Source organism: Lissotriton helveticus, chromosome 2_2 (genome assembly GCF_964261635.1).
Source record: "Lissotriton helveticus chromosome 2_2, aLisHel1.1, whole genome shotgun sequence".
Taxonomy (NCBI): domain Eukaryota; kingdom Metazoa; phylum Chordata; class Amphibia; order Caudata; family Salamandridae; genus Lissotriton; species Lissotriton helveticus.
Window position 1 is genome coordinate 374,131,349 of NC_136060.1, and position 24,195 is coordinate 374,155,543.

General features: G+C 50.5%; 1 protein-coding gene across 1 annotated transcript in view; it reads left to right on the top strand.

Moving 5' to 3' along the window:
- NOP14 (NOP14 nucleolar protein) overlaps nt 1-24,195 on the top strand; it is a 185,084-nt gene that overhangs the window by 85,615 nt on the left and 75,274 nt on the right. Inside the window, exon 8 of the mRNA XM_078678549.1 lies at nt 774-1,089. Coding sequence (XP_078534675.1) covers nt 774-1,089 — 316 coding nt within the window. The remainder of the gene's footprint in view (nt 1-773; nt 1,090-24,195) is intronic.

Here is a 24,195-nt window from a genome sequence, read left to right on the forward strand (position 1 = left end):
GAATTGGTTGCTGTCAGAAAGGAGTCAGCAATGCCAAGAAGAGTTTCTGGGGAATTGATCTGGTTCTTTCATTACCCAAAAAGATTCTGGGTTTCTGCTGGCTGCTGTTTGCAACAAAAATGCAATAGATCTGCCCAGGAGTAAGGCCAACAGCCCATATCTACGGATTTCCCAAATGGAAGATGGGATTTATTTCTGGACTAGCTCTATCATATCCTCCGGAGACATCCTACCATCCCTAAGGAACTTGCTTTCATGCATCCCGAAATGTAAGTATATGGTGCAAGTTATTCAGTGAATCCACATTCTCCAACTCAGCGTTGGTAAATCTTTGGAAGAATCAAGCTGGGCCGCAGATGGGTCATAAGTTAAAATACATAAGGTGGTTTAGTGGCATGCTAAGCTCTCTGATGTGGAACAGTTGTATTTAAAATTAAAAGACATTAAAGTGATTTAAAAAATACGGAGAAATTACTCTTACAAAATATGATGAAAGGATTGTATTTGACCACAAAAATCTTGTACAGATTAAACAAAACACGTGTTTTTTGGCATTGGTCAGCTTGTCATATTTTGCGAATTATTCTGTTATATTGTAGGAACTGTTTTTTAGAGCCGGTTAGTTAGCAGTTATCCAGAATACCATGGTGGTTTCGTTTTGATGCTAATGGCACAACTACTACTTGATGAGATTATCCCATAAACACATTATCATAGTACCAGTTGCTCCAACAATGTTCCTGTGTTATACCTACTTTTAAATGTGTTTGCAGGACGGCAAGTTGGAGAACGAACTCCAGGAGCAAGATGAGAATACTATAGAGGAGGGCAGTGAAAATGATGAGGAGGAAACAAAAACAGAGGAGGAAAAATCTGATGATGAGGAGGATGATGATGATGACGATGATGATAGTAATGCTTCCGACCAACACTCGGACATTGAATCAGATATTTATAGTGATGAAGAGGCTGAAGTGACGAAGCCAAACAAGGATGCTCCCAAAGCAAAACCAAAGAAAGTACTGAGTGATGCAGAAAAAAAGGCGGAGATGGAAGCTGCAAAGGCCGAGCTTCCTTACACCTTTACAGGTAAGCGAATAATTGAGTGTCCTCTCTCTCTCTCCTTCTAAAAAAAAAAAAAAAAGACAGAACCATTCTGACCGTCGTGTTGGATAAACAGTAATTATGAAAATTAGTCCAGGAGTGTGTTCAATATTACATCAGTAGTTTCAGAGAGAGCACTAGACACCTTCCCTCAGTAATTATTTTCCCAGTTTGTACATTGTACTCATATTTCAATGATTTTGTATGGTTAATTATATAGTGATCATAATGTGTGCATCTGGGTAACTGAAAAATGCACCTCTTGTTTTATGCGAAGCGACTTGACAAAAGTTACCACTTTCAAGAAACAGACCTGAAAGTTATAACCCAAGCTCCTCAATAGAAATGTTGATTTAGAACCTCTTCATTTCTAATGTGTTCAGTTAAACTCAACCAAATGCTGTAGTTGGCTTTGATGAAGGGGGCTGGGTAACAAGTTATGTTCTTTGTGTCTCTGACCATTATTTTCTTATTATATAGCCACACGTACTAGTAGCACTGGAAAGGGGCACTGGAAGCAGTCACATTCTAAGAAAGTTGCCTGACCTAATTTATTGTTGCCTTTCCTCTTTCAAATCATATTAATTAATGCTTTCAACTTTGTCAAGTGCTTTCATCTTCAAATTCATGACAGGTTTATTGCTTTGCCTTTGCACCAAGAGGAAAGGAAAGGCATGCATGCAGGCATTGTACTGAACACTGCAGTTTACTTTTATATCTATAGTTCTTTTTCCATATTCAGTCTATGCAACGTTCTTTTTTTGTGCCACTCTCACTTATTGGTAAGCGTTCATTTTATAATATGTAAAATATTAGTTTCCAGCACGATTAAGGCATTTTGGATATGCTTGACTGACAAGTTTACACAACTCTCATTTGATACTTCCTATGATACAATTTTGGGAGTGGCAGATGGATTTCTTCTATGGTATTGAGTAAATACCAATGCCCATTCATTTAAAAAGGTTGTGTAATGTTAACCGCATTTAGTATAGTGCAAAACGAATCATCCCTGAAAGGGGTAACTCAGCGCTCCCCCCCCCCCCCCAATACAGGCAAGCAACACCAAAGGAACTAGACCATTCAGCTATAAATAGCCATGTTTTTATACTTTGTTAACTTTCCAAATACCGAGCATAGTCTAATATGCAAAGGTCGTTTGTTTATTAGATCTTAACAGTCTGGTTAGGTTGTGTTGTCTGAGCTTATTTAACAGGCAAGATGGACCATTCCCATTTAGTGACGTGTAGGTAAGCCTATCTTGAAGATGAGCCTTTCCCTAATGGTTAGCCAGTGCAAAAAGTTCAGAATCGGGGCAGAAGAGAATCTAGGTGTGTTCTGTACCAGTTGTAGTTTGGACAGCTGCGTCTAATTTGCAGCAGCCAATAAAGCATTGTCATAGTAGAAATGTCTTGTGATTAAGGATTGCACAAGAGTTTTTCTGGAAGATGTATTGAGCCAAGGAAATTTGTTTTTCAGTAGTTGCCTGGTGGCAAAGCAGGTTCCCCAAATAGTCGAGAGATTGAGATCCAATTTTATGCTCAAGTTTTTTACTACTTGCTTTGGGACGGGGCTGGCCCCAACGCAGGAGGCCACCAATCTGACTTCCATAATTCCTGAGCTTTACCAAATAGAAGTAACTTCGTTTTTTCTCTAAATAATTGAAGACAGTTACTAGACATCCAGAGAGCTATCTTCCTCATACAGTCAGAAAAACGGGTTTTGATCCCGTCTAGGTCCTGAAAAAAGAAGATGACCAGTTGTGTGTCATCTGCATATAAGTTTGCCTCAGAACCGCATGCCTTGATGATTTGTGCAAGAGGGGCAACATAAACGTTAAATAACATAGGGCTAAGTGTGGATCCCTGTGGTACCCCTATATCAATCCGCATAATGTGAGATTGAAAGGGGTTCAGAGAAATGGTTTGGGAGCGATCTTTTATAAAGTTGATGAACCATTTGAGCGCTTTGCCATAAACCCCAATGCCGTGCAGCCTGCGAATGAGAATCCCATGGGAGATCATATTGAAAGCCGCTGTGAAGTCTAAAAGTACTGTCATCGCTCGGGTGCCTGCATCCAGGGACAGGTCTAATGTGTCAGTGACAGCGACCGGCGCTGTCTCTGTGCTGTGGCATGCTCTAATGCAGGACTGGGAGACATCGAGGAGCCTGTATTTTTCCAGAAAGGTAGAGAGTTGCATATGATGATCTTCAGAAATTTGCCATGGGCAGGTAGTAGCTAAATGGGCGTGGGGTGCATTACCTGGGTCCAAATTTGTTTTTTTATGATGGGAGCGACTTGAGTAGTTTTCCATGCAATGTGTACTGTAGCTAGGTCCATGGAGAGGTAAAAGAGGGACATAATGGAAGGAGCAATTAAGCTGGAAATGTTCACCATAATGCTACATGTACACATGTCCAATGGGGATCCTGATTTGGCTTATTTGAGCAGCCCCATGGTCTGCTCTAGGGTGCATGGTAAGAAGCTCTTCAGGTGTCCTACAGAGAGAGAAGATTGAAATTCAGAGTGGCTCCAGGTAGTAGGAAAGTTTGCTTGGATTTTATTAATTTTCTCCTCAAAAATATTGCCTAATGTGCCACATAATTCTTTACAAAACAGGATGTCACACGTACAAGCATGTGGTTTAATAAAATTGTCAAATGTTTTAAAGAGTGCTTTTGTAGAGTTTCCTGCCTGCTTGATTTTCATTGTAATGAAATCTCTCCGTGCAGTTTTAATATTATGATGATGAATCTTAAGTGGCTGTTTTAGTGCTACTTTATCTGAGAGAGATTTAGTCTTACGCCATCGCCTTTCATGATCTTTACACCTAGATTTTTCTAGTTTCAAAACAGTCGAGAACCAAGGCGGATTGTTTCTTCTGTAAGTAGCTGATTACTTTTTTAGGTTTAAAGTATTTTATTCAGCATCTCACACAAAGACCAGTAAACATCAACACAGGGCGTTCTATTAGGGTGGGGCGAATCCCAATCCTGGCTGAACCGGTTACATGCAATGAATGTTATCAGCCCCTTGCAGCTACATCTGAAGCGCCAGTCCACAGTATGAGATAATGGTCATTTTCAAACTCCCCCCCCGGACCCCAACAACCCAACTCCCGGATCCCAACCTCCCCCCCCCCCCCCCCCCCCCCCCACCCACATCGTCCAGTGCACCAACCTCAATTCAGTCCAATCACAAAACCCCCACTCGCCGGGGAAGTACTCCTCCCACTAAGTTACAGAGCCTGTGCCTCAGGACTCGTGAGCCGCAGGAGGCGGAGGTATTTGGGGCAGGTAATTTCCGTGAATTCCATCAACAGCAGGGAGTGAAATGGCTGCCAAAGCTCAGAGAATTGTGATATATCCCCTGCCACCATCAGCGACAGTTTCTCCATGCCTAACACATGCCACAACCTATGGAACCAGCCCGAAACCGAAGGTACCGTGGCCGTGCGCCAATGGATCAAGATATTTTGTACCGCTGAGCCTAGTGCAATGGCAATCTGCCTACCCCTGCGGGATCTAAGTGGGTACATTAGGCTGTTCGGGAGTCCTAGTAGTGTGTAGGCAGGGAAGCGTGGCAGTTCAATGCCAAAATGCGTATCAATGTTGTCCAGTACCTCCTTCCAGTATGCAGCCAGGAGAGGGCAGTCCCATAGAATGTGTGTAAGTGTACCTCGGTGTCCACACCCTCTCCAACACACTGCCTCCTTGCTGCGGTCGAATTCGTGTACCCGCTCCGGCGTGTAGTACCAGTAGGTGGAGACTTTAGTTAGAGTGTCAGTAAGGCCCATATGGTACGCTGAATGCCGTGCTCTGTAAGAGATGTTCTCCCATTCTTTAGGGCTCAGTGTCCTCCCCAATTCCCGTTCCCACCTCTCCCTACCCGGGTTATAGAAGTGTGTGGACGGAGGTTGCAACAATTTATACAGGTCTGTAATCAGTTTAGAGTCTGAAGTGCGTGTAAGCAGCCATTGTTCATAAGGTAGGAAGCGCCTGTCAGCAGTCTCCCGCACCTGAGGCTGGAGGGCCCAGTGGCGTGCCTGCATATAGCGGTGTCTCTCAGTCTCAGGGAGGGAAAACTCCTGTCGGAACTCTGTGAAGGGGATCACCCCGCCCTGATCGTACATATGGCACAGGGCCCTACAACCTGCCCCTCGCCAGTGCGCAAACGCGCCCTGTTCCATGCCCGGGGTAAAATCAGGGTTATCCACCAACGGCGTAAGCGGCGACGGGAAGGAGGTGAGACCGCACGTAGTGGCGGTAGCATCCCAAACCCGCAAAGGCACTCGTGTAACAAAGGAGGCGTACAGATTTTTAGGACGATGAATCCGGCGCAAGAACGGGATCTCCTGCAAGGGTCGCCCCGCCACCGCCTGGTCCTGAAAGAGCCAGTTCTTGTCGGACTCCCACCTACTCCATTCTACAAGACAACGTAACTGCACCGCTCGGAAATATCTACGAAAGTCCGGGATCCCCAACCCTCCCATCTCAGGGGCCAAGAAGGAGAGGGGTCTACGCATTCTGGGCTTTTTCCCCTGCCAGACAAAACGTGAAACGTCCGCTTGCAACTGCTGAATCCACCCGACCGGAGGCTGGAGTGGCAGAGCCCGAAACAAATACAGCACCTGCGGGAGAATAGTCATTTTAACCGCAGCAATCCTGCCCAACCAGGAAAGGATACCACGGCTCCAGCGGTGCAGCTCCTCCTTAATTTTAACACCCAGGGCCGAATAATTGGCCGTAACCATGGCCGGCAAGGTGGGCGCTATCTGGATTCCAAGATAGGGTACCGCCGCCGATGACCAGATCATTGGGAATCGGCTCTGCAAATCCACCCTGGTGGATGGCTCTAAAGAAACATCCAGGGCCACCGATTTCCCCAGATTCAGCTTAAACCCCGCAACCGCGCCAAAGGAGGCCAGCTCCTCGACGCAGGCCGGGAGGGCAGTCCGCGGCTCATCAAGCGATAGGATGACATCATCAGCGTAGAGGCTAATGGCGTGTGTAAAGCCACCCATCCTGATACCGGTCACGGCCTGGTTATCACGTATACGCTGGGCGAACGGCTCCATATAAAGAGCAAAGAGCAGGGGCGAGAGTGGACACCCCTGCCTGGTGCCCCTCTCGATATTAAAGGCCCGGGAGGCGAACCCATTCACCCGAACCACTGCAGTCGGGTGCCTGTAGCAGTTGAAGACCATAGTGCGGAACCTGTCCCCTATGCCTGCCTTCACTAACACCTGTTCCAGGTAGGGCCAGTGCACTCGGTCGAACGCTTTCTCAGCGTCTACCGTTAACATCATCCGCTCCCCCGGGATCCGGGAGGCCTTTTCGAGCAGATGAACAATCCGCTTCGTGTTGTCAACCGTCTGTCTCCCCGGGACGAAACCTGCTTGGTCAGGGTTAATAAGACCTGACAAGTGCGGGGCCAAACGAGCCGCCAGTATCCCAGTATACAATTTCAGGTCGACGTTGAGAAGGGATATCGGCCTATACGAGCCACAGTGCACCGGATCCTTCCCGGGCTTGGGGATCACCGAGACGGATGCTCGCAAAAGATCAGGTGGAATAGCTCCCTCCTCGGCAAAGGAGTTGAAAAGTCGGGTCAGGATAGGGGCCAGTGACGAGCAAAACGTCTCGTAGAAAAGCGCGGTATACCCGTCCGGGCCCGGTGCCTTGCCATGCTTAAGCCGAGCGATGGCCGAGATCACTTCCTCAATTCTAATGGCCCTGTCCAGGTGTTCAGCCTGCAGGGGATCCAGGGAGGGCAATGCGACCGTATCCAAGTAAGCGGCCACAGCCGGTTCATCCGGAGGGTCACCAGTGTAGAGGTCCTCGTAGAACCCACGGAAAACGGCCGCGATGTGGGCGTCCTCCGTCTCCGTGGTCCCCGTATTGCTAGTGATCGCCTTTACCAGCTGACTCTGACGCGCCGCGCGGAGTCTGTTGGCCAGGAGCTTACCACAGCGGTCACCTCCCGTGTAAAAGGTATGGCGCAGCCGGAGAGCGGCGTATTCCGCTCGGTCCAAATCCAGAGCCGCCAGGGCCTTCCTAACCCCCTTAAGCTGTCGCCATATTCTAGGGGCCCCTGTCCTGCGATGGATCTGTTCAAGCTCGCGAGCCTTATCAGTGAGTTCCTCCCTCTTAGCCTGTCTCTCCTTGTTATCGGCGGAGGAGATCGCTAAGAATTCCCCCCGGAGGACCGCTTTCAAGGCTGCCCACTGTGTAGCCCGGGCGGTGTCTTGATTGTCATTGTGCACCAGGAATTCCCGGAGAGCTCCCTCTATGCGTTCCACTACCACCTTCCTGTGCAGTAAAGTATCCCGCAGGCGCCACGTACGAGGGGGGAGGGCCACGGGCGGCAAACGCATCGTGGCATCGACCGGAGCGTGATCCGAAAGGGACAGCACTCCTATGTCCGAGCCTGAGACCAGTGCCTGAACCGGGGCAGTGACCAGCAAGTGGTCCAGCCTCGCATACGTCTTATGCGCATGGGAGTAATACGAGTAATCCCGATCCGCTGGGTGCATGTTGCGCCAGATGTCTAAAAGCCCCACCTCCGCCAACCACTCCTTGCCGTCGGCCGAGAGCTCCCCGACCTGCGGGTAGCGCTGTGCCGACCTGTCCATAGCCGAATCAAAGACCAAATTAAGGTCCCCTCCCAGAATAACATGTCTATCCTGTGAGGCCGTGATATCCTCGACCGCCGTTCGCAGGAAGCGCTCCTGTCGTTCATTGGGGCTATACAGGGATCCAATCGTAAACGCAAGACCCCCTATCCTGAATCTATAGGCCAACAGTCTACCCTTTATTTCTGTAAGCTTGTGGAGGACCTCCCCCTTAAAACGACTGGACACCAAAATAGCCACCCCCGCAGACTTAGAGGAACTAGATGAGAAGAACTGTGACGGGAACTTACGGGAGCGTAGTCTATGTGTGTCGTGCTGCAGCAGGTGTGTCTCCTGCAGGAGGCAAATGTCAGCGTGTGTATTCTCTAGGAGGGAGAGCACCGCCCGCCGTTTGACAGGGTTGTTCAGCCCCCTGACGTTCAGGGTAACCACTTTAAAAGAAGAAGGAGGCATAGAAGAGGAGAGGCAGCAAGCAATAGGGACCCCTCCCGCGGGGATGGAGCGCAAGAGCCCACAATATGAACACAAGCAACAAAGCAGAAAGAAAAGCACAAATGCAGAAGCAGCCTCGCAACGCAGGCAAACCAAAGTGTAGGGCCACCTGCAAAACTCCCAACAGGCGCACTGTGCACTGGACGACCCCCCTTCCCCATCCCAACTCCCGGATCCCCCCCCCTACCCCCGAAACAACCCCCGAACTGTCCCCCCACATCCCTTCCCTCCCCAGTTCCCCCCCCCCTACCCTGCAACTCACACCCCAACTTCCCCAGAACTTCTCCAAATAGTCCCAGACAGGCCCAAGCGGACCAATCCGTGGAATGTTACCTTAGTGGACGTCCAGCCACACGTGCCCAATCCGGCGCCCCCTCCCCCCACCCCAAGCCAGCAATTGGAACGGTGCTATGGTGAACTCCCCCCGGAGCACATTCAAGCGGTCAAAGCCACCTCCTCCACGCTTCCAAGCTCCTCAGAGGCTGTCCTGACAGCATCTTCCTGTGCAGCCCTAATAGTCGGAGATCCCGGTCTTCTCGACCCTCCCGTCGTCCTCCTACGTGCCACTCGGTGCCATCCCCCGTCCGTCGTGCGCCGCCTCCTCGGCGTGTGGGATTCCTCCTCCGCCGCAGTAATGCCCAGGATGTCGCAAGTGTCCTGTAGGGATCTCAATTGGTGAGTCTCACCTTGCCACTTGAAAATTATACGGAAGGGGTGACCCCAGGAGTAGGGCGTGTCATGCTGCCTGAGGAAGTCTGTCACAATCTTAAACGCCTTGCGCCTCTGAAGCGTGAGAGTGGACAAGTCCTGATACAGCGCCACAGGGCGATCGCGAAAGGTGAGTGAACGTGCTTTCCTTGCCTCCCCCATTATCCTCTCTTTCAATGGGAAGTCTGGGAGGAACGCTAGAATGTCCGGAGGGGGGCCATTAGCCCTTCTGACGGGCCCCACCCTGTGAGCCCTGTCAATTCTGATGGGGAAATCATCCCCTTCGCCTAGGACTGATCGAAAGAGTTCCTGTAGGTACTGAACGATGTCCGGGGTCTCCTCCGAGGATGGCACACCTCGGACTCGTATGTTGTTTCTGCGTGATCTATTCTCCAAATCCTCATTATGCAACTGGAGGTCCAAGTGCTGCTCCCGGAGAGTCAGCACTTCTTGCTGCAGAAAGGTGATCTCCTCATCTTGTCTGTGCGTAGATTCCTCCGTCGTGGCCACCCTCTCGCCCAGTCCGTCCACCTCCCTGCGGAGCTCTCTCACCTCTCCCGCTACTTCCTGCTTCAGGGCCTGGAAGTCCTCCCGCAACGTGCCAAAGAGGGATTCCAGAAAGGATCGGGTGACCGGGGGTTCCGCCACTGCGCCAGACTGGGAGCTCCCAGCTGTTCCAGGTGAGGAGGAGGCCCTATCTCCTCTGTTCTGAGGTCTGCCGAGCATCTCCGGCAGCGTGCGATCGTTCTTTTTACCACCCTTTGGATTGGCCATGATGCAGGTCCTTCCGCCGACCCGTGCGCCTGTCGCCGCGATGCACACCACCGGTCCACGCTCCACCAGAAGACTGCTTTCAATCCGGGGCGGACGTTGGCTTGTGCCACTCCTAAAGTCCGTAGCCTACCAGGGTCGGGTGATGAACCACAGTGCAAGACGGGGCGCCCCTCGTTCGAAATCTGCTCCCAACGCCGCACCCCCGGGGCGGGTCGCGGCGCGGAGGTCCCAATGCGGCGTCGAAGCCTGCGGAACCCGGGGCCAAGGCCTTCACCCCACCATCATGGCTCCCAGCAGTGCTGCACTACAACTCTCCCCACTCCTTCCTAGGCCGCACCCCAGTCGTGGCTCCCCCAGTCGGGGCCCGCCGCATGTACCTTCAAGAAGTCCGCTGTCGGCTCCCCCGGCGGTGTCACACAGGAGCAAGTTGGCGCCGGGAAGCTGTGGGGGTCGCCGATCCGCTACGTGCCTGCGGTCTCCTGGTCACAGTCAATGCCCGTCAGGGGCGCGCCTCCGCATTCGGCCGATCCCGGCCCTCCGCACTACTCGGAGAGGGCCGCCAAGCCGGGCACTCCCGTAGGTCCCTCCCCCGCAGAGGCAGCACCCCGGGCGTAGAGAGCACCAGCCGGCAGCTAATGTATCCGCTGCTTCAGGCGTTCCGTCCGGGTCGCCGCGAAGAGCACCAACCTGTTGACGGGAGTCGGCAGTCTCAATCCCGGTCTCCGCGCAGGACTGGGCGAAGAACCCCGGTCTCACTTTGCCGCCATCTTGGGCCGCTGGGGGAGGGGCGGAAGCTCCTCAGGCACCTCGCAGTGCCGTGCAGGCACGGTCGGGCCCCCGGTCCAGGGCCCGCCAGCTCCGATCAGCTCCGTCCACTCCGGTTGGGCAGGCCTCCGCTACTCCGCCGCCCCGCAGTCCTCCACACCGCCGGGACGGAGGCGCCCCGTCAGCTCAGGTCGGCACCGGCCAACCACTCGGCCCTCTGAACTCGGTGAGTTCGCGCCCTGCGGGGTTCAGCCGGCGGCAGTCAGGCAGCCCCCGGCTCCCTCGCTCCTCCTGCGACACAGTGCAGCTCCGGGGGGGAGAATTCAGCTACAGGTAGGGCTCGGGGCCTTGGACGGGGTCAGGAGCTCCGGCAGACACGTCCTTCTACTCCGCCATCTTGGCCACGCCCCTGATTACTTTTTTAGAGGGGTGATGAAGTCAAAGCCCTGAGTGAAAGAGTCATGAAAAATGCCTAGGGCATCGTCCTTGTTTGAAATGCTCAAAGGCACAAGGGGAATAAATGCTGTAGCTAAAGAGGCTATTGAGGCTGATTTCCATTGCTTATTAGCCTGCCTGGTCTCTTTCTTGGGTAGCACAGGTACATTTGCCTTCAGGCTTTGGAAGTTTATCAGGTAATGATCTGTCCAAAGAAGCGGTAAAGGGGATTCACACCTACGCACCAGGGAATTGGTAAAGATCATGTCTAGGGTATGACCTTACCAGTGGGTGGGACCCACCACGATCTGGGTTAGGCCTAACATCTCCATGTCAGCTAGAAGTTGTGCTACCTCACCATTTTGAGTATTTTCACCACTGGAAATTAAAGTCCCCCAAAAGTCCAAAGTGCTTGAAAGCCAGAATATGAGGAGGAATTTGTTCTGCTAGGAGGTGACTGAATCTCTCTTTGCTCCCGGCAGACAGTAAATCAAAGCACCCTTCCAGAAATCATCCGAGAGTTCAATTCTAAAGACAATCCTTTCTATCCACTTATTTAGCAGGGTCTCAATTACTACTATATGGACTGCAATCTATAGATCCAGATTGTAGTCATTTTGGGTAAGAATAATTTTTCTTTTTCCAGATTAGTAAAGTGTTACAGAGTTTAGCAGAGCGCCACTATTACTTGTCCATTTCAATGTCAATCCAAACAGGAAATTGGTTGTGGACTCAGCTGTTTAAATCAAAAAAGCTATCTAACTATTATCCATTGTACTGTCTACCCGATTCCCAATCTTAATTAAAGATTAAAATGTTATTGTACACATTGTTTAATCCGAGAAATTAAAAAGAATGCAAAAGCAGTCCCTTTAAGGTGAAACTTCACTTATTTAGAAGTGTATCACAATTTTTAAACTTAAGATTCACAAATTTGAGGGGGCGTGGCCTGGCCGGCAACTGACATGGCTGGCTGCAAGCTCCGTCTCTGACTCCCTCACAAGAGCGAGCCATGACGGTCGAGGATCGTGTATGCCATCCTTATACACCGCCTTGGGTGTCAGGGTAGAGGGGCATCGATGGAAACCAGCAGCGGCCTGATGATTTCCCATGGTGGGTGGACACAGTGAATCGTCCGGATCGGCAGTGGTGGGGCCTGCCTCCGCGTGTGAAGCCGGGGGATCAATTTTGAGCTGGGCGGCGCTGGCAGGCAGCATTTGGGCCATTGTGATTGCGATGCTTGCCAGCTACACAGAGGGTGGTGATTGGTCGCGGGGTGTTCTGTGCAGATCTGCTGACTGCACAAGACACAGCCTTTCCCCAGAAGCCCTGCGGCAACAGGGGCCGCGGGTGGGCTTAGGGTCCGGCCACGCTGTGCTGTTTGTGTTTGCCCACTTTCCCCCGCGACTGCGCTTCTACCTCCTCTCCCCTGCTGTCCCTTGACTCCGGCGCTGCTCCGGCAAGAGGGATGTGAGGCTCTCGACCCCCCTCGCTTCCTTCCTGTAAGTACTACCGGACGACTGAAGAACCAGTGAGGGTACTGCTTGATGCGGGTATTTGCAGGGGCCTCAACGCGCGATGTGCGCACCACCTGGGCCCTGACTTTAACTTCTGACCCACCCTCCTCTCCTGCGGTGCATGGCTGGCTGACTCTGCGGGGCACACTCGCTGGACCTCACCTGGCCTCAGTGCTTGCTGCGAGAGGCCTGAATATACTACCCTACGGCTCTGGCGAGATTCAAGAAAGGGAAAATAATACTACCATTATCACCGACTTGGAAATTGGTCGATACTTTGCATCTGCTCACAGAGCTACTGGCTGCCCTTCCCACCGTTGACACTCTGGGGCAGTCACTTGCAGACACACGGGCTAGTATCGCTCCTTGCTACATGCCTTGGTGTCTCTTATCACCGCACTTATCACCTCTGGCTGGAGGAAGCCTGCTCCCGCACAACCTTGCCTGAGGGCCACAATGGGGCATGGGCCGCAAGGACCCTCGTCAAAGCACGCTCCCTTTTAAGACACCAGGCACTAACCCCACTAGCTCCACGGCGCAACAACCAAATATGGCGGAGGAGGGCGATGCGCCCCCGCCTGAGTCAGCTGGCCAGGAGAATTTACTGGCAGAGCTTCAAACTGGCATTAAGGCCTTGGATACCAGGTTTGATGCCCTGGATAAAAGACTGGACTTCATGGGGGCCAGAATTGATCTGCATGAAGGACGCCTCACGGTGGTGGATAGTAGGATCTCTGACTTGGAGGATGGCGCAGCCCAGAAAGCGAAGAAATACGAGCAGCTGGAGGAGAATAAAGATTTGGAGGCCCGGGGTTGCAGGAACAACATTTGAATCACGGGCGTGCCGGAGTCCATGAATACACAGGGCGACTGAATACATTTGTAGAGTCTCTCCTTACGGACATGCTGAGTAGCGAATCCTTCACCACCACTCTAGTGGTGGAAGGTGCACATCGTATTCTGAGCCCTAGACCTAACCCAGGCTGCCCACCTAGGCCGATCTTCTCCCGCCTCCTGAATTTCAGAGAGAGAGACCGCCTGAAGGCTGGCGTGGGAAAAGGGCCAGCATGACTGGCAGGGCTCCAGCATTTCCCTATATGCAGACTTCACTGTAAAGGTCCAGGACGCACGGAGAAAGTACGCATGGGTGAAGGCTGCCTTACGAAATTTAGGTCTGCGGTATGGGATGCTTTATCCAGCGAGACTAAAGGGTGGATGTTGACGGTTGGTCATGCATTTTTGACTTCCCTCACGACGCTCAAGAGTTTTGCCAAAGATATTCCGCCGCTGTTAAAAAAGTCACAAACTCTCCGCAGCACTCTCAGGACATATCGAGTTCCGGAGTGAGTGCAGATCTTTTTTCTGCTTCGTAGTGTTTTCTGACTTATTTTTTGTCACCGAGAACTCACCATAGACCCTTTCACGTCTTGTTTGAATTGCAGTACCATACTCTGATGCCAACTAAAGACTTTCTGACTGCCATGGTTGTATAATTATAACACTGCAGGCACTTGGTGCCCTTGGCAGGGACTGAGGCGGGGTGTTGCCACCCCCCTAGTGCATTTGCACATGTCTCAATATTCTTTAGTTCTTGGGAATGTAAAATTTGTTTGGTCATTTCTTGCAACAATAAGGTTCGGGATGGGTTCTTTAACCCCACCACCCCCACCCCCCACCCCCCATTGTTGTTTGAGGGGGATGGGAGGTGGGTGGGAGGGATCTGGATATGTTATGTTATTGTTTATCACATTCCGGTTCCAATTACTTATTGTAGAAGATAAACAGCAGTTCCAGGGAGCAGAGCAGGCACTTACTTGGACTTGGTTCAATGACGACAGAGGGTAACTTAGCTTTCCACTCCAGATTAGTACTGAGCACATGGAACGTTAGAGGGTTAAATAACGCAAAGAAATGCAGACCGGTTCTTAACTGCCTACAACGTCATCACATAGATGTGGCATTCCTCCAGGAAATTATTTGCCAAAGGTGCCATCCACACAATTTGCTAGGTCCTGGGGCCCATACAGGTATTACGCCCGTTACAGTACCTACGCTAGAGGCACAGCCATTTTAATCCATAAATGCTTGCCCTTTCACCTCATTCGTTCCCACGCAGACGGCGAGGGTTGATATACGGTAGTAGAGGGCAACTTCTGAGGCAGACTCCTTATACATAGGCGGAGATTTTAACCTGTTACTGGAGTCCACGCAAGACCGCACGTTGCCCTCTCCTGCTTTGAAACCTCAAGCACTGCGTGCTCTACGGTCCATCTGTGAGGAGTTGGGCTTATGAGATGTGTGGAGACATTGCAACCCGAATGGCCAGGCGTACACACACACCACTCGGCATACCACAATACACTGACCAGATCAGATTACTGGTTGATATCCCCCTAACTTAGTCGCTTGGTACGTTGACACCCAGCGCCTGCCTAGAACTCTATCTGATCATTCACCGGTAATCATGACAGTTCCTCGGCCGTAGGGGTGCGAGAGGCAATGGTGCTTCCCCAGCCAGGCCTTGCATCACAAGGTTTTTCGTGCTGAGCTACAAATGGCAATAGATGACTATTTTTTATTAAACATTGGCTCAGTTCAAACTTGGTCCACATTATGGGAGGCCTTCAAGGCCTATACCAGGGGGGTCTGCATCTCAAAACACGCTGGAATATTGAAAGATCTACGGAAAACTCTCACTAATTTTGAAACACAGTTAATGGCCCTTGGCCGCGACAAGGCGAGTAACCCAGACCACCCCGTAGAAGCCTGCTGCTTGACACTGCTGGCAGAATTTCAGGAGTCTGCTGCTCGAGAAGCCCACTATTTAAACAAGTATGCAGTGGTGTGGTGGTATGGTGAAGGAGACCGGCCGGGACGCACACTGGCGCGCCTTCTTAGACCCCCTACAAATCGTGAGTACATCACAGAACAGGGGAATATAGTCAACGGGACTTTTGACATTGGTAACATATTCCTAGATTATTACCAGACTTTATACTCGTCTCGGACGGGACACAACACTGATGCTCAAACAGCGTACTTAGAAGAAATAGCTTTGGTGTGGTTGGAAAAACCTTACCAAGAATTTCTGGCGGAGCCCTTTTCCACAGAAGAAATTGTTAGTGCAATTGACGCTGTAAATGGGTCGACTGCTCCTGGATTAGATGGTTTCACTGGGGATTTTTACAAGGCCTATAAAAATACACTTGCACCCCACTTACTGGAAGTTTACAACGAGGCCCTAGAATGGCAACTGCTGCCACCCACGCTACGTGAAGCCGTCATAATTCTGCTCCCTAAACCCGGTAAAGATCCACTTCAATGTGGCTCTTACAGGCCACTTTCTTTGTTAAACTTAGACTACAAGATATTAGCGAAAATGATACCCCTGCAACTAGCACTTTTAATGGACAAAATCATATCCCCTGTCCCTCGCCGTTCACCGGCATTACATTTCTGCACAATCTTTGCAGTATTGCACAGGATAAGTTGCGGGGCGGGGGTGGGCGCAGAGCCAGGATAAGTAGGGATACTTTAGCCCTCCCATATGAGTGGGGTGGCCTGGGAGTCCCTAATTTCCAGGTTTATTATCTGGTTGCACAGTGCAGTTTTGCGCACTCCTGGTATGCTCCAGATGCCAGGATACCATATTCTAGGCTGGAAGCCGACTTGGTGCTTCCCACTCCTCTCAAAATGATTCTCCAAACAGGGTATCCTAGAGACCCCAGCGATTTACAAACGGTGTCCACCACTAGCTGAGCCGTTATTAGTTCGTACAAGTGATACACTGCTATTTAGCCAACAACCCGGAGGCAGGCAGCTTGTCATTGTAAAGTCGCTCCGCGATTTGCAGTTCTGTATCCATTCACTCGTACACAGCATCGATAACCATAATTAACAAGTCGATAAAATAAACCAACTAGAAGCGTTCTGCGTAGGAGATTGGTCAATAGTAAGTCTAAGTAGGATGGCCTCAATTGCGCTCTTGTCGTAAATTTCTTGTCCTAAGGGCTCGAGATCTTATCTCCACCTGTGCAACATTTATCCCAATCCTCCCTGTGTGTCCAGTCGCACAACTTGCGCCAACACCTGTACACCATCTATCCCTCCCGCCACAATCGCCACCCACTCAATTTGTCATCCAATCTGTGGTCGAAATCCTGCACTACATCTCCGATATCCCAATTCGCCCTACCCACATACCTCCAGCCTCATACCTCTACATCCGCCCCACCCAACCAGGTCACTAACGGCTGCCAAATATCTACCGGTCTGGAGCGCTGCGGCATTAATTCCCAATATGCCGTCAATTGGTCCTTACAGTACATGGCCGATTTTAACCAACCTGACACTGTTGGCGGAGCCTTTTGTTTCGTTTGCAGTGCGATTTGCCTCTTAGCCAGCAGAGGTAGAAGGGCAACTAGTTTTCGAGAAGTGCACGGTATGTTCATGACAAAACCAAGGAGTGCCAGAAGCGGATCAGGATTCATTTCCACCTCCACTATCTGTCCTATCTTTCCAAATACTTCCACCCAATATCTGCTCACAGGTCCGCATTCCCACGTTAAGTGATAAAATGTCGCATCTTGTGTTCCACATCTCCAGCAATTTGCATCAGCTAACAGGCCCATTTTAACCCCTTCAGTGCTAATGACAAGGGTAACTCGTCATGGAGTTTCCATTGATTTCAATGGAAAGTCAATGGGAAGAGGTGGATGTACCTTAGCATCCAAGTGGTTAAATAGTTGTTTAGGTGTGCGGTACGTTCTATGTAAGTAATTAAAATGTATTAATCTCAGTCTGTAGTTGGGCGATAGGTTTTCGAGTTGTGTGCAACAGAATGACCACTGTTTCTCTGTGATGCTAATACCTGCCTCTGCTTCCCATTGCAATCTCGAGTCATTATGTATAACGGGGGCAGTATCCTGCGTGACTCTGTAGATACGAGTGATCAGCTTGCGAGGTGAACTGTTTGCTAGAACGTCTTCCAGTGCCGATAGCATCGGCGGTGCTGCAGGAAACATTGGATACCTGGACCTGCATGCCGCCCGTAACTGTTAATAAAGGAGCAGTTCGGAGGCCGTGGGCTCCCCAGAGTCACACATTGTCTGTAAAGATAGGAAGGTGTCATCTGGGTATAAATCTCCCGCCACCGTCAATCCGCATTTGCGTGCCCTCTCCGATACTGCCGTGTCCATTAATGGTCCCAATAGCGGGTTCCCCCCTAGCGGCATGGTCGGGGCATATAGTTCTGCTAATCCGGCACGTTTTGCTATATTCAGCCAGGCCCATCGTACCGTCTCCACTGTGTCTATATCCGTCGGTGAACGTTTGTATTTATGGTACAGAGTCGTCTTTAATGGGGTAGGTGCTGTCATGTCTCTCTCAATCGCCACATGTGGTTGATATGGGATTGGATGTTGCCAGTAGTGTAGATATTGGACTTGTGCACTATATGCGTATAATTCGAAATCCGGGGCCGCAAGCCCCGCCTGCTGGAAGGGAAGCGTTAATAGCTTCCAGGTTACTCTGGGTTGTTTGCCCGCCCAAACCAGCTCCGGAATCGCGACCTGAGTCGGCGGAAGAAGGATACTGTAAGAGGCAGAGGGATATTCACGAAGAGGTACAGAAGTTTCGGCAGTATTACCATTTTAGTTATTGCTATGCGGCCTGTTAAGGATAGCGGTAAGGTCTTACACTTTTTTACTTTGCCCTCCAGCCACTCCATAATTTGAGAGCCATATATCCTGAATTGAGCGGCTAATCCTGATGCCCAGGTATTTTACTTCGTCTGACACCCACTTTATAGGGAACTCGGTGTGGCACTCGCTCGTGTCATCGGTTAGGGGCAACATCGTCGATTTAGACCAGTTTATGTTAATGCCAGTTAGGCCACTATATCTCACCAATTCTCTCATGAGAGGGTCAAAATTCTCAGCTGGGTTCTGCATGTATATCGTTATGTCGTCCGCGTACAGAGATATCAGCAGACCCCTCGATGTAAAGCCAATGCTACGGTGTGTATGATGTTGCCGCAGACGTGCTGCTAGCGGTTCTGTGGCAATGGCGAATAGCAATGGCGACAAGGGGCAACCTTGTCTAGTCCCCCTTGTAATGTTTATAGGATCAGAGATTTCTCCATTCACTCTCACTCTTGCCTTCGGGTTATTATACAGGATGCTAATTTGTTGGGTAATAACTGACTGAAGCCCATTCAGGTAAATAGAGCTAGCAAGAACTTCCATTCAAGGGAGTCAAATGCCTTAGTGGCATCTAACAAGGCAGCAGTGGCCTGCACTTTGGGGTCTAGATAGTGCAGTAGTCCGATGAGCACCCGCAAATTATGGGAAGTGGATCTGCCTGTCACAAATCCTGATTGGTCCGATAGTGCAATCTGGGGTATCATGGGTTTTAGTCCGTCAGCCAGCAGTTTCACATAAATCTTAGCGTCTAGGTTTATTAACGAAACTGGGCGGTATGAGTCTGGATTAGTCGGGTCTTTATCAGGTTTGAGCAATGTTATTATCATTGCTTCTCTGAGCGACGGCGGCAAGGTCCCCAACTCAATCGCCTCCATGTATACTTTGTGCAATCTAGGCACTAGTATGTCCGCATATTCCTTATAGAATGGCGCAGTGAGGCCGTCCGGGCCTGGCGCCTTGCCCGATGGTAAATTCGCTATCACTGCCCTGATGTCCTCTGTCGTGATCGGTTGGTCCATATATTGTCGTGCTCCATCATTAAACCATGCTAGAGCTATCGTATCAAGATAATCTGTTATTACCTGGTCCTCTGGCGTCACCTTGGAGGTGTATAGTGTTTCATAATATCCTGTCATAGTGTGTAATATATCTGGTGGCGTTCTGACCAGCCTACCCTCCTCGTCCCGCAGTTCAATGATATAGTCTGTTCCCCTAGGCGCACGCAGTAGGTTAGCTAAAGTCCTCCCCGCGCGGTTTATTTATTGAGGAATGTCACTTCTCTCTCCGCCTCCTCCTGAAACTGGGTAAGTTTCGTTCTGAAGTCGGCACGGGCACTGTCAGAAGGTGCCGTTGTTAGAGTAGCCTCCAGAGCAGTCAGTTCTTTTTCTAATCTATCTAGTGTACCTCTGATAGATTGTAATACCCCTGTTTTGAGCGCCATACAGTTACCTCTGGTGACCACCTTACAGGCTTCCCAGAGTGTTCCTGGTGAGTCAACAGACCCTTCATTTAATTCAAAGTACTCCGATATTTTGTCTCTCAACTCTTCTCTAAATACCTGGTCAAGTAGTGCATGTGAGGGAAATTTCCGACTAAACGGCTGCACATATTGTGTTGGGGTGGCAAGTGTCACACCTACTGGTGCATGGTCAGACAATGATCTCGGCAAATGTGTTGCCTCCAGTATAGAGGCATGGAGGTCCCTAGACAACAACCAATAGTCTAGTCGGGACCAGGCGGCTCTATGAGCAGTAATGCATATGCCTGCACGTAACCCCGGATGCAGTAACCTCCAGGAGTCTACTAGTGCTGCTTCGGCAATGATATCTCCTAATGTTTCCGCTGCCTGCGGGTGATGCTCTCGGGTGACCCCTTGTCTGTCAAGTGTGTCAGAAAGTACAACGTTGTAATCACCCCCCCCACAGGATCGCAGCAGAGCCGCAGGCCTGCATTTTATGCCACAGTTCCTCGAAAAATTCAGGATTATCGTTATTTGGGCCGTACACATTTACAAGCAATATCTGCATTCCACATAATGTTCCTAGAAGTAGTATAAACCTGCCTTCAGGATCTATGACTTCCTTGTGGGTCTTCCATTGTAGCCCTCTCCGGATTAATACTGCTACCCCTCTTGCATAGTTTGAATAAGGAGCATGTGCTATTTCCCCCCATCTATTGTGTTTGAGTAGTGATGAACCGGTGTTAGTCAAATGAGTTTCCTGCAATAGGTAGATATCTACTTCCTTCCTCAACAAATAGGAGTGTATAAGTCTCGCTTTTCTTTTATCATTCATGCCCCGTACATTCCAAGAGAGACACTTTATGGACTTCACAGCTGTAGTTGTGTGTATGTATGACATCCCACAAGTAGCACAGACCTATCAGGGAGACATTTAGGCTTGACGTCAGAAAAAGTGTGCAACATGAGGAACACAGGGCTGTACATTATTCGCGCCATACTGTATGTACCACATATTATCCTAGCTTTGGGCAGTTCCACACTCGGCCACCCGCAGGACGTGTATTCAACATTTCAGCCAATCTCTTCCCTGTCAGCTGTCCTCCAGGTCGAAACATAGATTACCATCCAACCTAGCATCACGCTTCTGCAAAACAACATCCCCTGCTCTTGTTCACTCCCCCCCCCCCCCCGCTCCAACCCCCCAATTAGGTTGTGCATTACCCCGCCCCTCCACCCTCCACCCAACTCCAACCTTTACTGTCGTCAATCTGATTATCCATTTAGTGGGAATCATCCCATGGGGTACGCAGGAAGGCTTCATCTACCCCTGTACTCGTGACAGGGTGATCGAGCGCTGACCTGACAGTGTCAGCTCTAGAACCCCCGGAACCCGTGCATGTGTGGAGTAACCGTTGCATATTCTCATGCTTTGGGAGGCTAGCTGTACACAGTTTAGACACTAGAGCCCTAGCACTAATAATCGCTACATCACATTTAAGTGCCACATCTTAAACCAGAAGTACACAGTGTCATTCAACGTCACTTAGCTTCTCTGTCGATTCTTGGTCTTCTGGGTTCGCCTGCCGTTTCTGGTCTTTAACAAGTTGTTTGGCGTATTGCAACGCCGCTTTTGCATCCACAAACAAGGTGGGCCTGCCCGGACCCTGCACTCTCAGTTTTGCCGGGTATATTAGGGAATATTTCGTTCCAGTCTGCTGAAATACCTTCTTTGCCGGCATGAACTCTCTGCGAGCTGCTTGCACCTGGAGGGTGAAGTCAGGATATATGGCTATTCGGTTCCCTTTATATTGCACATCCTCCATATCTCGTGCCATGCGCAAGATCGTGTCGCGGTCTCTATAGTTGAGGACGCGGGCCAGTATGGGCCTTGGTGGTGCCCCTGGTTTTGGCCTTGGCCCTAATGTTCTATGTGCCCTCTCTATGAGAAACATCGGTGAAAGTCCAGCTCCAAAAAGGTCCTTCATCATCTGTTCAATGTAACGTTCCATGTTTGCTATGTCCGTGGATTCCGCCACACCCGTAATGCGGACGTTGATGCGCCTCGACCTCGCCTCCAACTCCTCGTTCTTTTGTTGAATTAGAGCCAGCACTTTATCCATACCACGTACTTTTTTGTCCAGGTCTGTCTGGCTTTCTTCTGTTTCGGTCACACGCGTCTCCAGCACTCCTACTCTCCCTTCCTGTTTGTCCATCTTCTTCGTTATGTTGTCCATCCGTGCGGCTAGGGCATCCATTTTTGTATCTATTCCTTGCAGGCTGGTCTTTAAATCCAGAAACATGGATTTAATATCTTCCGACGGTGATCTAGCCTGGTCATCCCCCGATGCCTCCTGATCTTGGTGGTCCGGACTGGTCGTCTTCTGCTTCGATTTATCGAATGTTATTTTAGGTTGTCTTGTGTCCGGTTTTCCCATGGCGAGACACGGCTATGTAGCTTTTGAGGAGGTGCTCCCTGCACTTAGCTCTCTGTATATGCCTTGCGGGTCCGTGAATAATGAAGGACACCTACTCACAGTGGCAATGGCTAAGTCCTGCTATTACGCCCTCCTACTTTACAATGCACTCGCAGTCCCAGTTTACTTTTTTAGCCGTCTCATAGGATTCTTTGTACTTTATTCAGTAGTCAGCACGGCACCATTCACTCGTACGGCCTCCAGCTGGTAGTCGCCAGCGTCTATCAGTGGCCTAGCAAAGACCCATCGCGGCCTTGCACGTTCAGACCTTCCGATGTCAGGGGCCCAGTTGCCGCCCAGCCTCAATAGCACAATCACGCCTTACATGGGTTGTATGCCCAGGAGATATTTGTACTTTCAGTGGTAGTTAAAGTGGTAGCAATGTGTGCATATGTTGTAGGCGTCGTGCACCTCGCTGCCCCAACCGTCGTAGTCTACGCCAATCGGGCCTGCACGTCTCGCTGCCTCCGTTCCCAATCCAAGATGGCGGTTCGCGCCCCGTCTCGTCGGTTGCTAGCGCTTTTCCCGGTGTCTTAGCGCGCCTGGTCTCACGATGTCAGCAACTCTGTAGCGCAATCTGCACCCTTCTTATGGCTTCGCTTTGGAGGTGCAGTGTCCACCCCTTACCTTATGTTTCTCGTTGGCGCTGTACGTCCTCCACTCTCAGCGACCCCCGCTCCTCCCGTAGCCGCTTCGCGTTGGGACAGTGAAGTTGGGATCAGCGCCTCAATTGCCCTCTACACCAGTCGTGCAGTGTATCCGACAGCGGTTCCGCAGCAGGTAATTTACTTTCAGGTCGCTTAGGCTGCGGGCCAGTCGCGCTCTGCACCATGCTCCTCATGCAGGTCCATCCCCACTCGAGCTCCCAGCTTCTATCAAGGCACCAGGCCTCACCGCGGCGGCAGTTCGGACAGCAGTTCTCCACGTTTACCGGGTCTACGGTCACAGAAGTGTCATAGGGCAAAGCGGATGTCCCCCTCAGTCTACGGGGTCCGTTGGGTCCGAGCTACTGCGCCAGTTTGTACGGATATTTATCAGATTAATGCACTCGATCGGCAGAGCTGCGAAGTTAGGCAGCCAATCCGCTCGGTAGCCAAGCCACGCCCCGAGCATGGCTAAAATTGGCTAAGATCACTGGTCACCGCTCACTGTACGTTTCTAACCTCCCAGCACTTAATAATTTACGGTTACTCATCATGGCCGAAAAACTTGTGCAACGGACACTGACTACATTTTCCTTAGAAACAACTGGGGACTTGTTTCCGGGAGGCCACATCTTCTCAAGTACTAAGGAGGATCGTTTCACTGCAGCGTCCTTTATGGACCTCTTTGTCCTCAATAGACTTTGATGTGCTCTATCGGCACAGATCCTGGATTTCCCATTGGAACCTACCCCCTTTCCACCTTTGGCCCTTTTTAATGCCAATGAGGACGGAGCTCAGATCATATAAAAGTTGTATAAAGCCACTACATGTTGCTCCCATGCAGAGATCGAAAGACGCGTGAGGCATGGGAACACAACTTGGGGCATGACATAGATGATGATCAATGGGCCTACTGTGTATACAGACCAAAGAAGTTCCCATGAATAGTAAGCATAAACTCTTACACTTTAAATTCTTATGGCGGGCATACATGTCCCCTGCAAAGATCCATGCAATTGACCTCACATGCCCACACACCTGTCCAAAATGGTATCACAATAGGCAGACTTTGCCCACATGACATGGACGTGTACTAAACTGTGTGATTATTGGATAATCACTCTCGACCTGGTCCTCTTCCCAGCGGTGGCGTTAATGGGACATGTCGGGAATGTTCCCAAGACAGTCCTCAAATTTGTAGCAATAGCCTTATTGTTGGCCAAACGTGAACTGGTGCTGAGAAGGGGCAGTAGACCGGTACCAAAAACTAAAGCCTGGATGAGTAGTCTTATATATTGTAATACCAACACTGATTTGTTCGCCACTACATTGCCCTGGAGTGCCAGGCCAAAGGATATTAGGGGCCCCTTCAAAAATTATTTACTTGTGCAGAGACAGGAGGAGTCCTCCCAACCACATGATGGGATTGTCCTGGCGGGTGTGGGGTGAGACCGAGGTGGTTCAATAGGATGTGTTTAGCTCT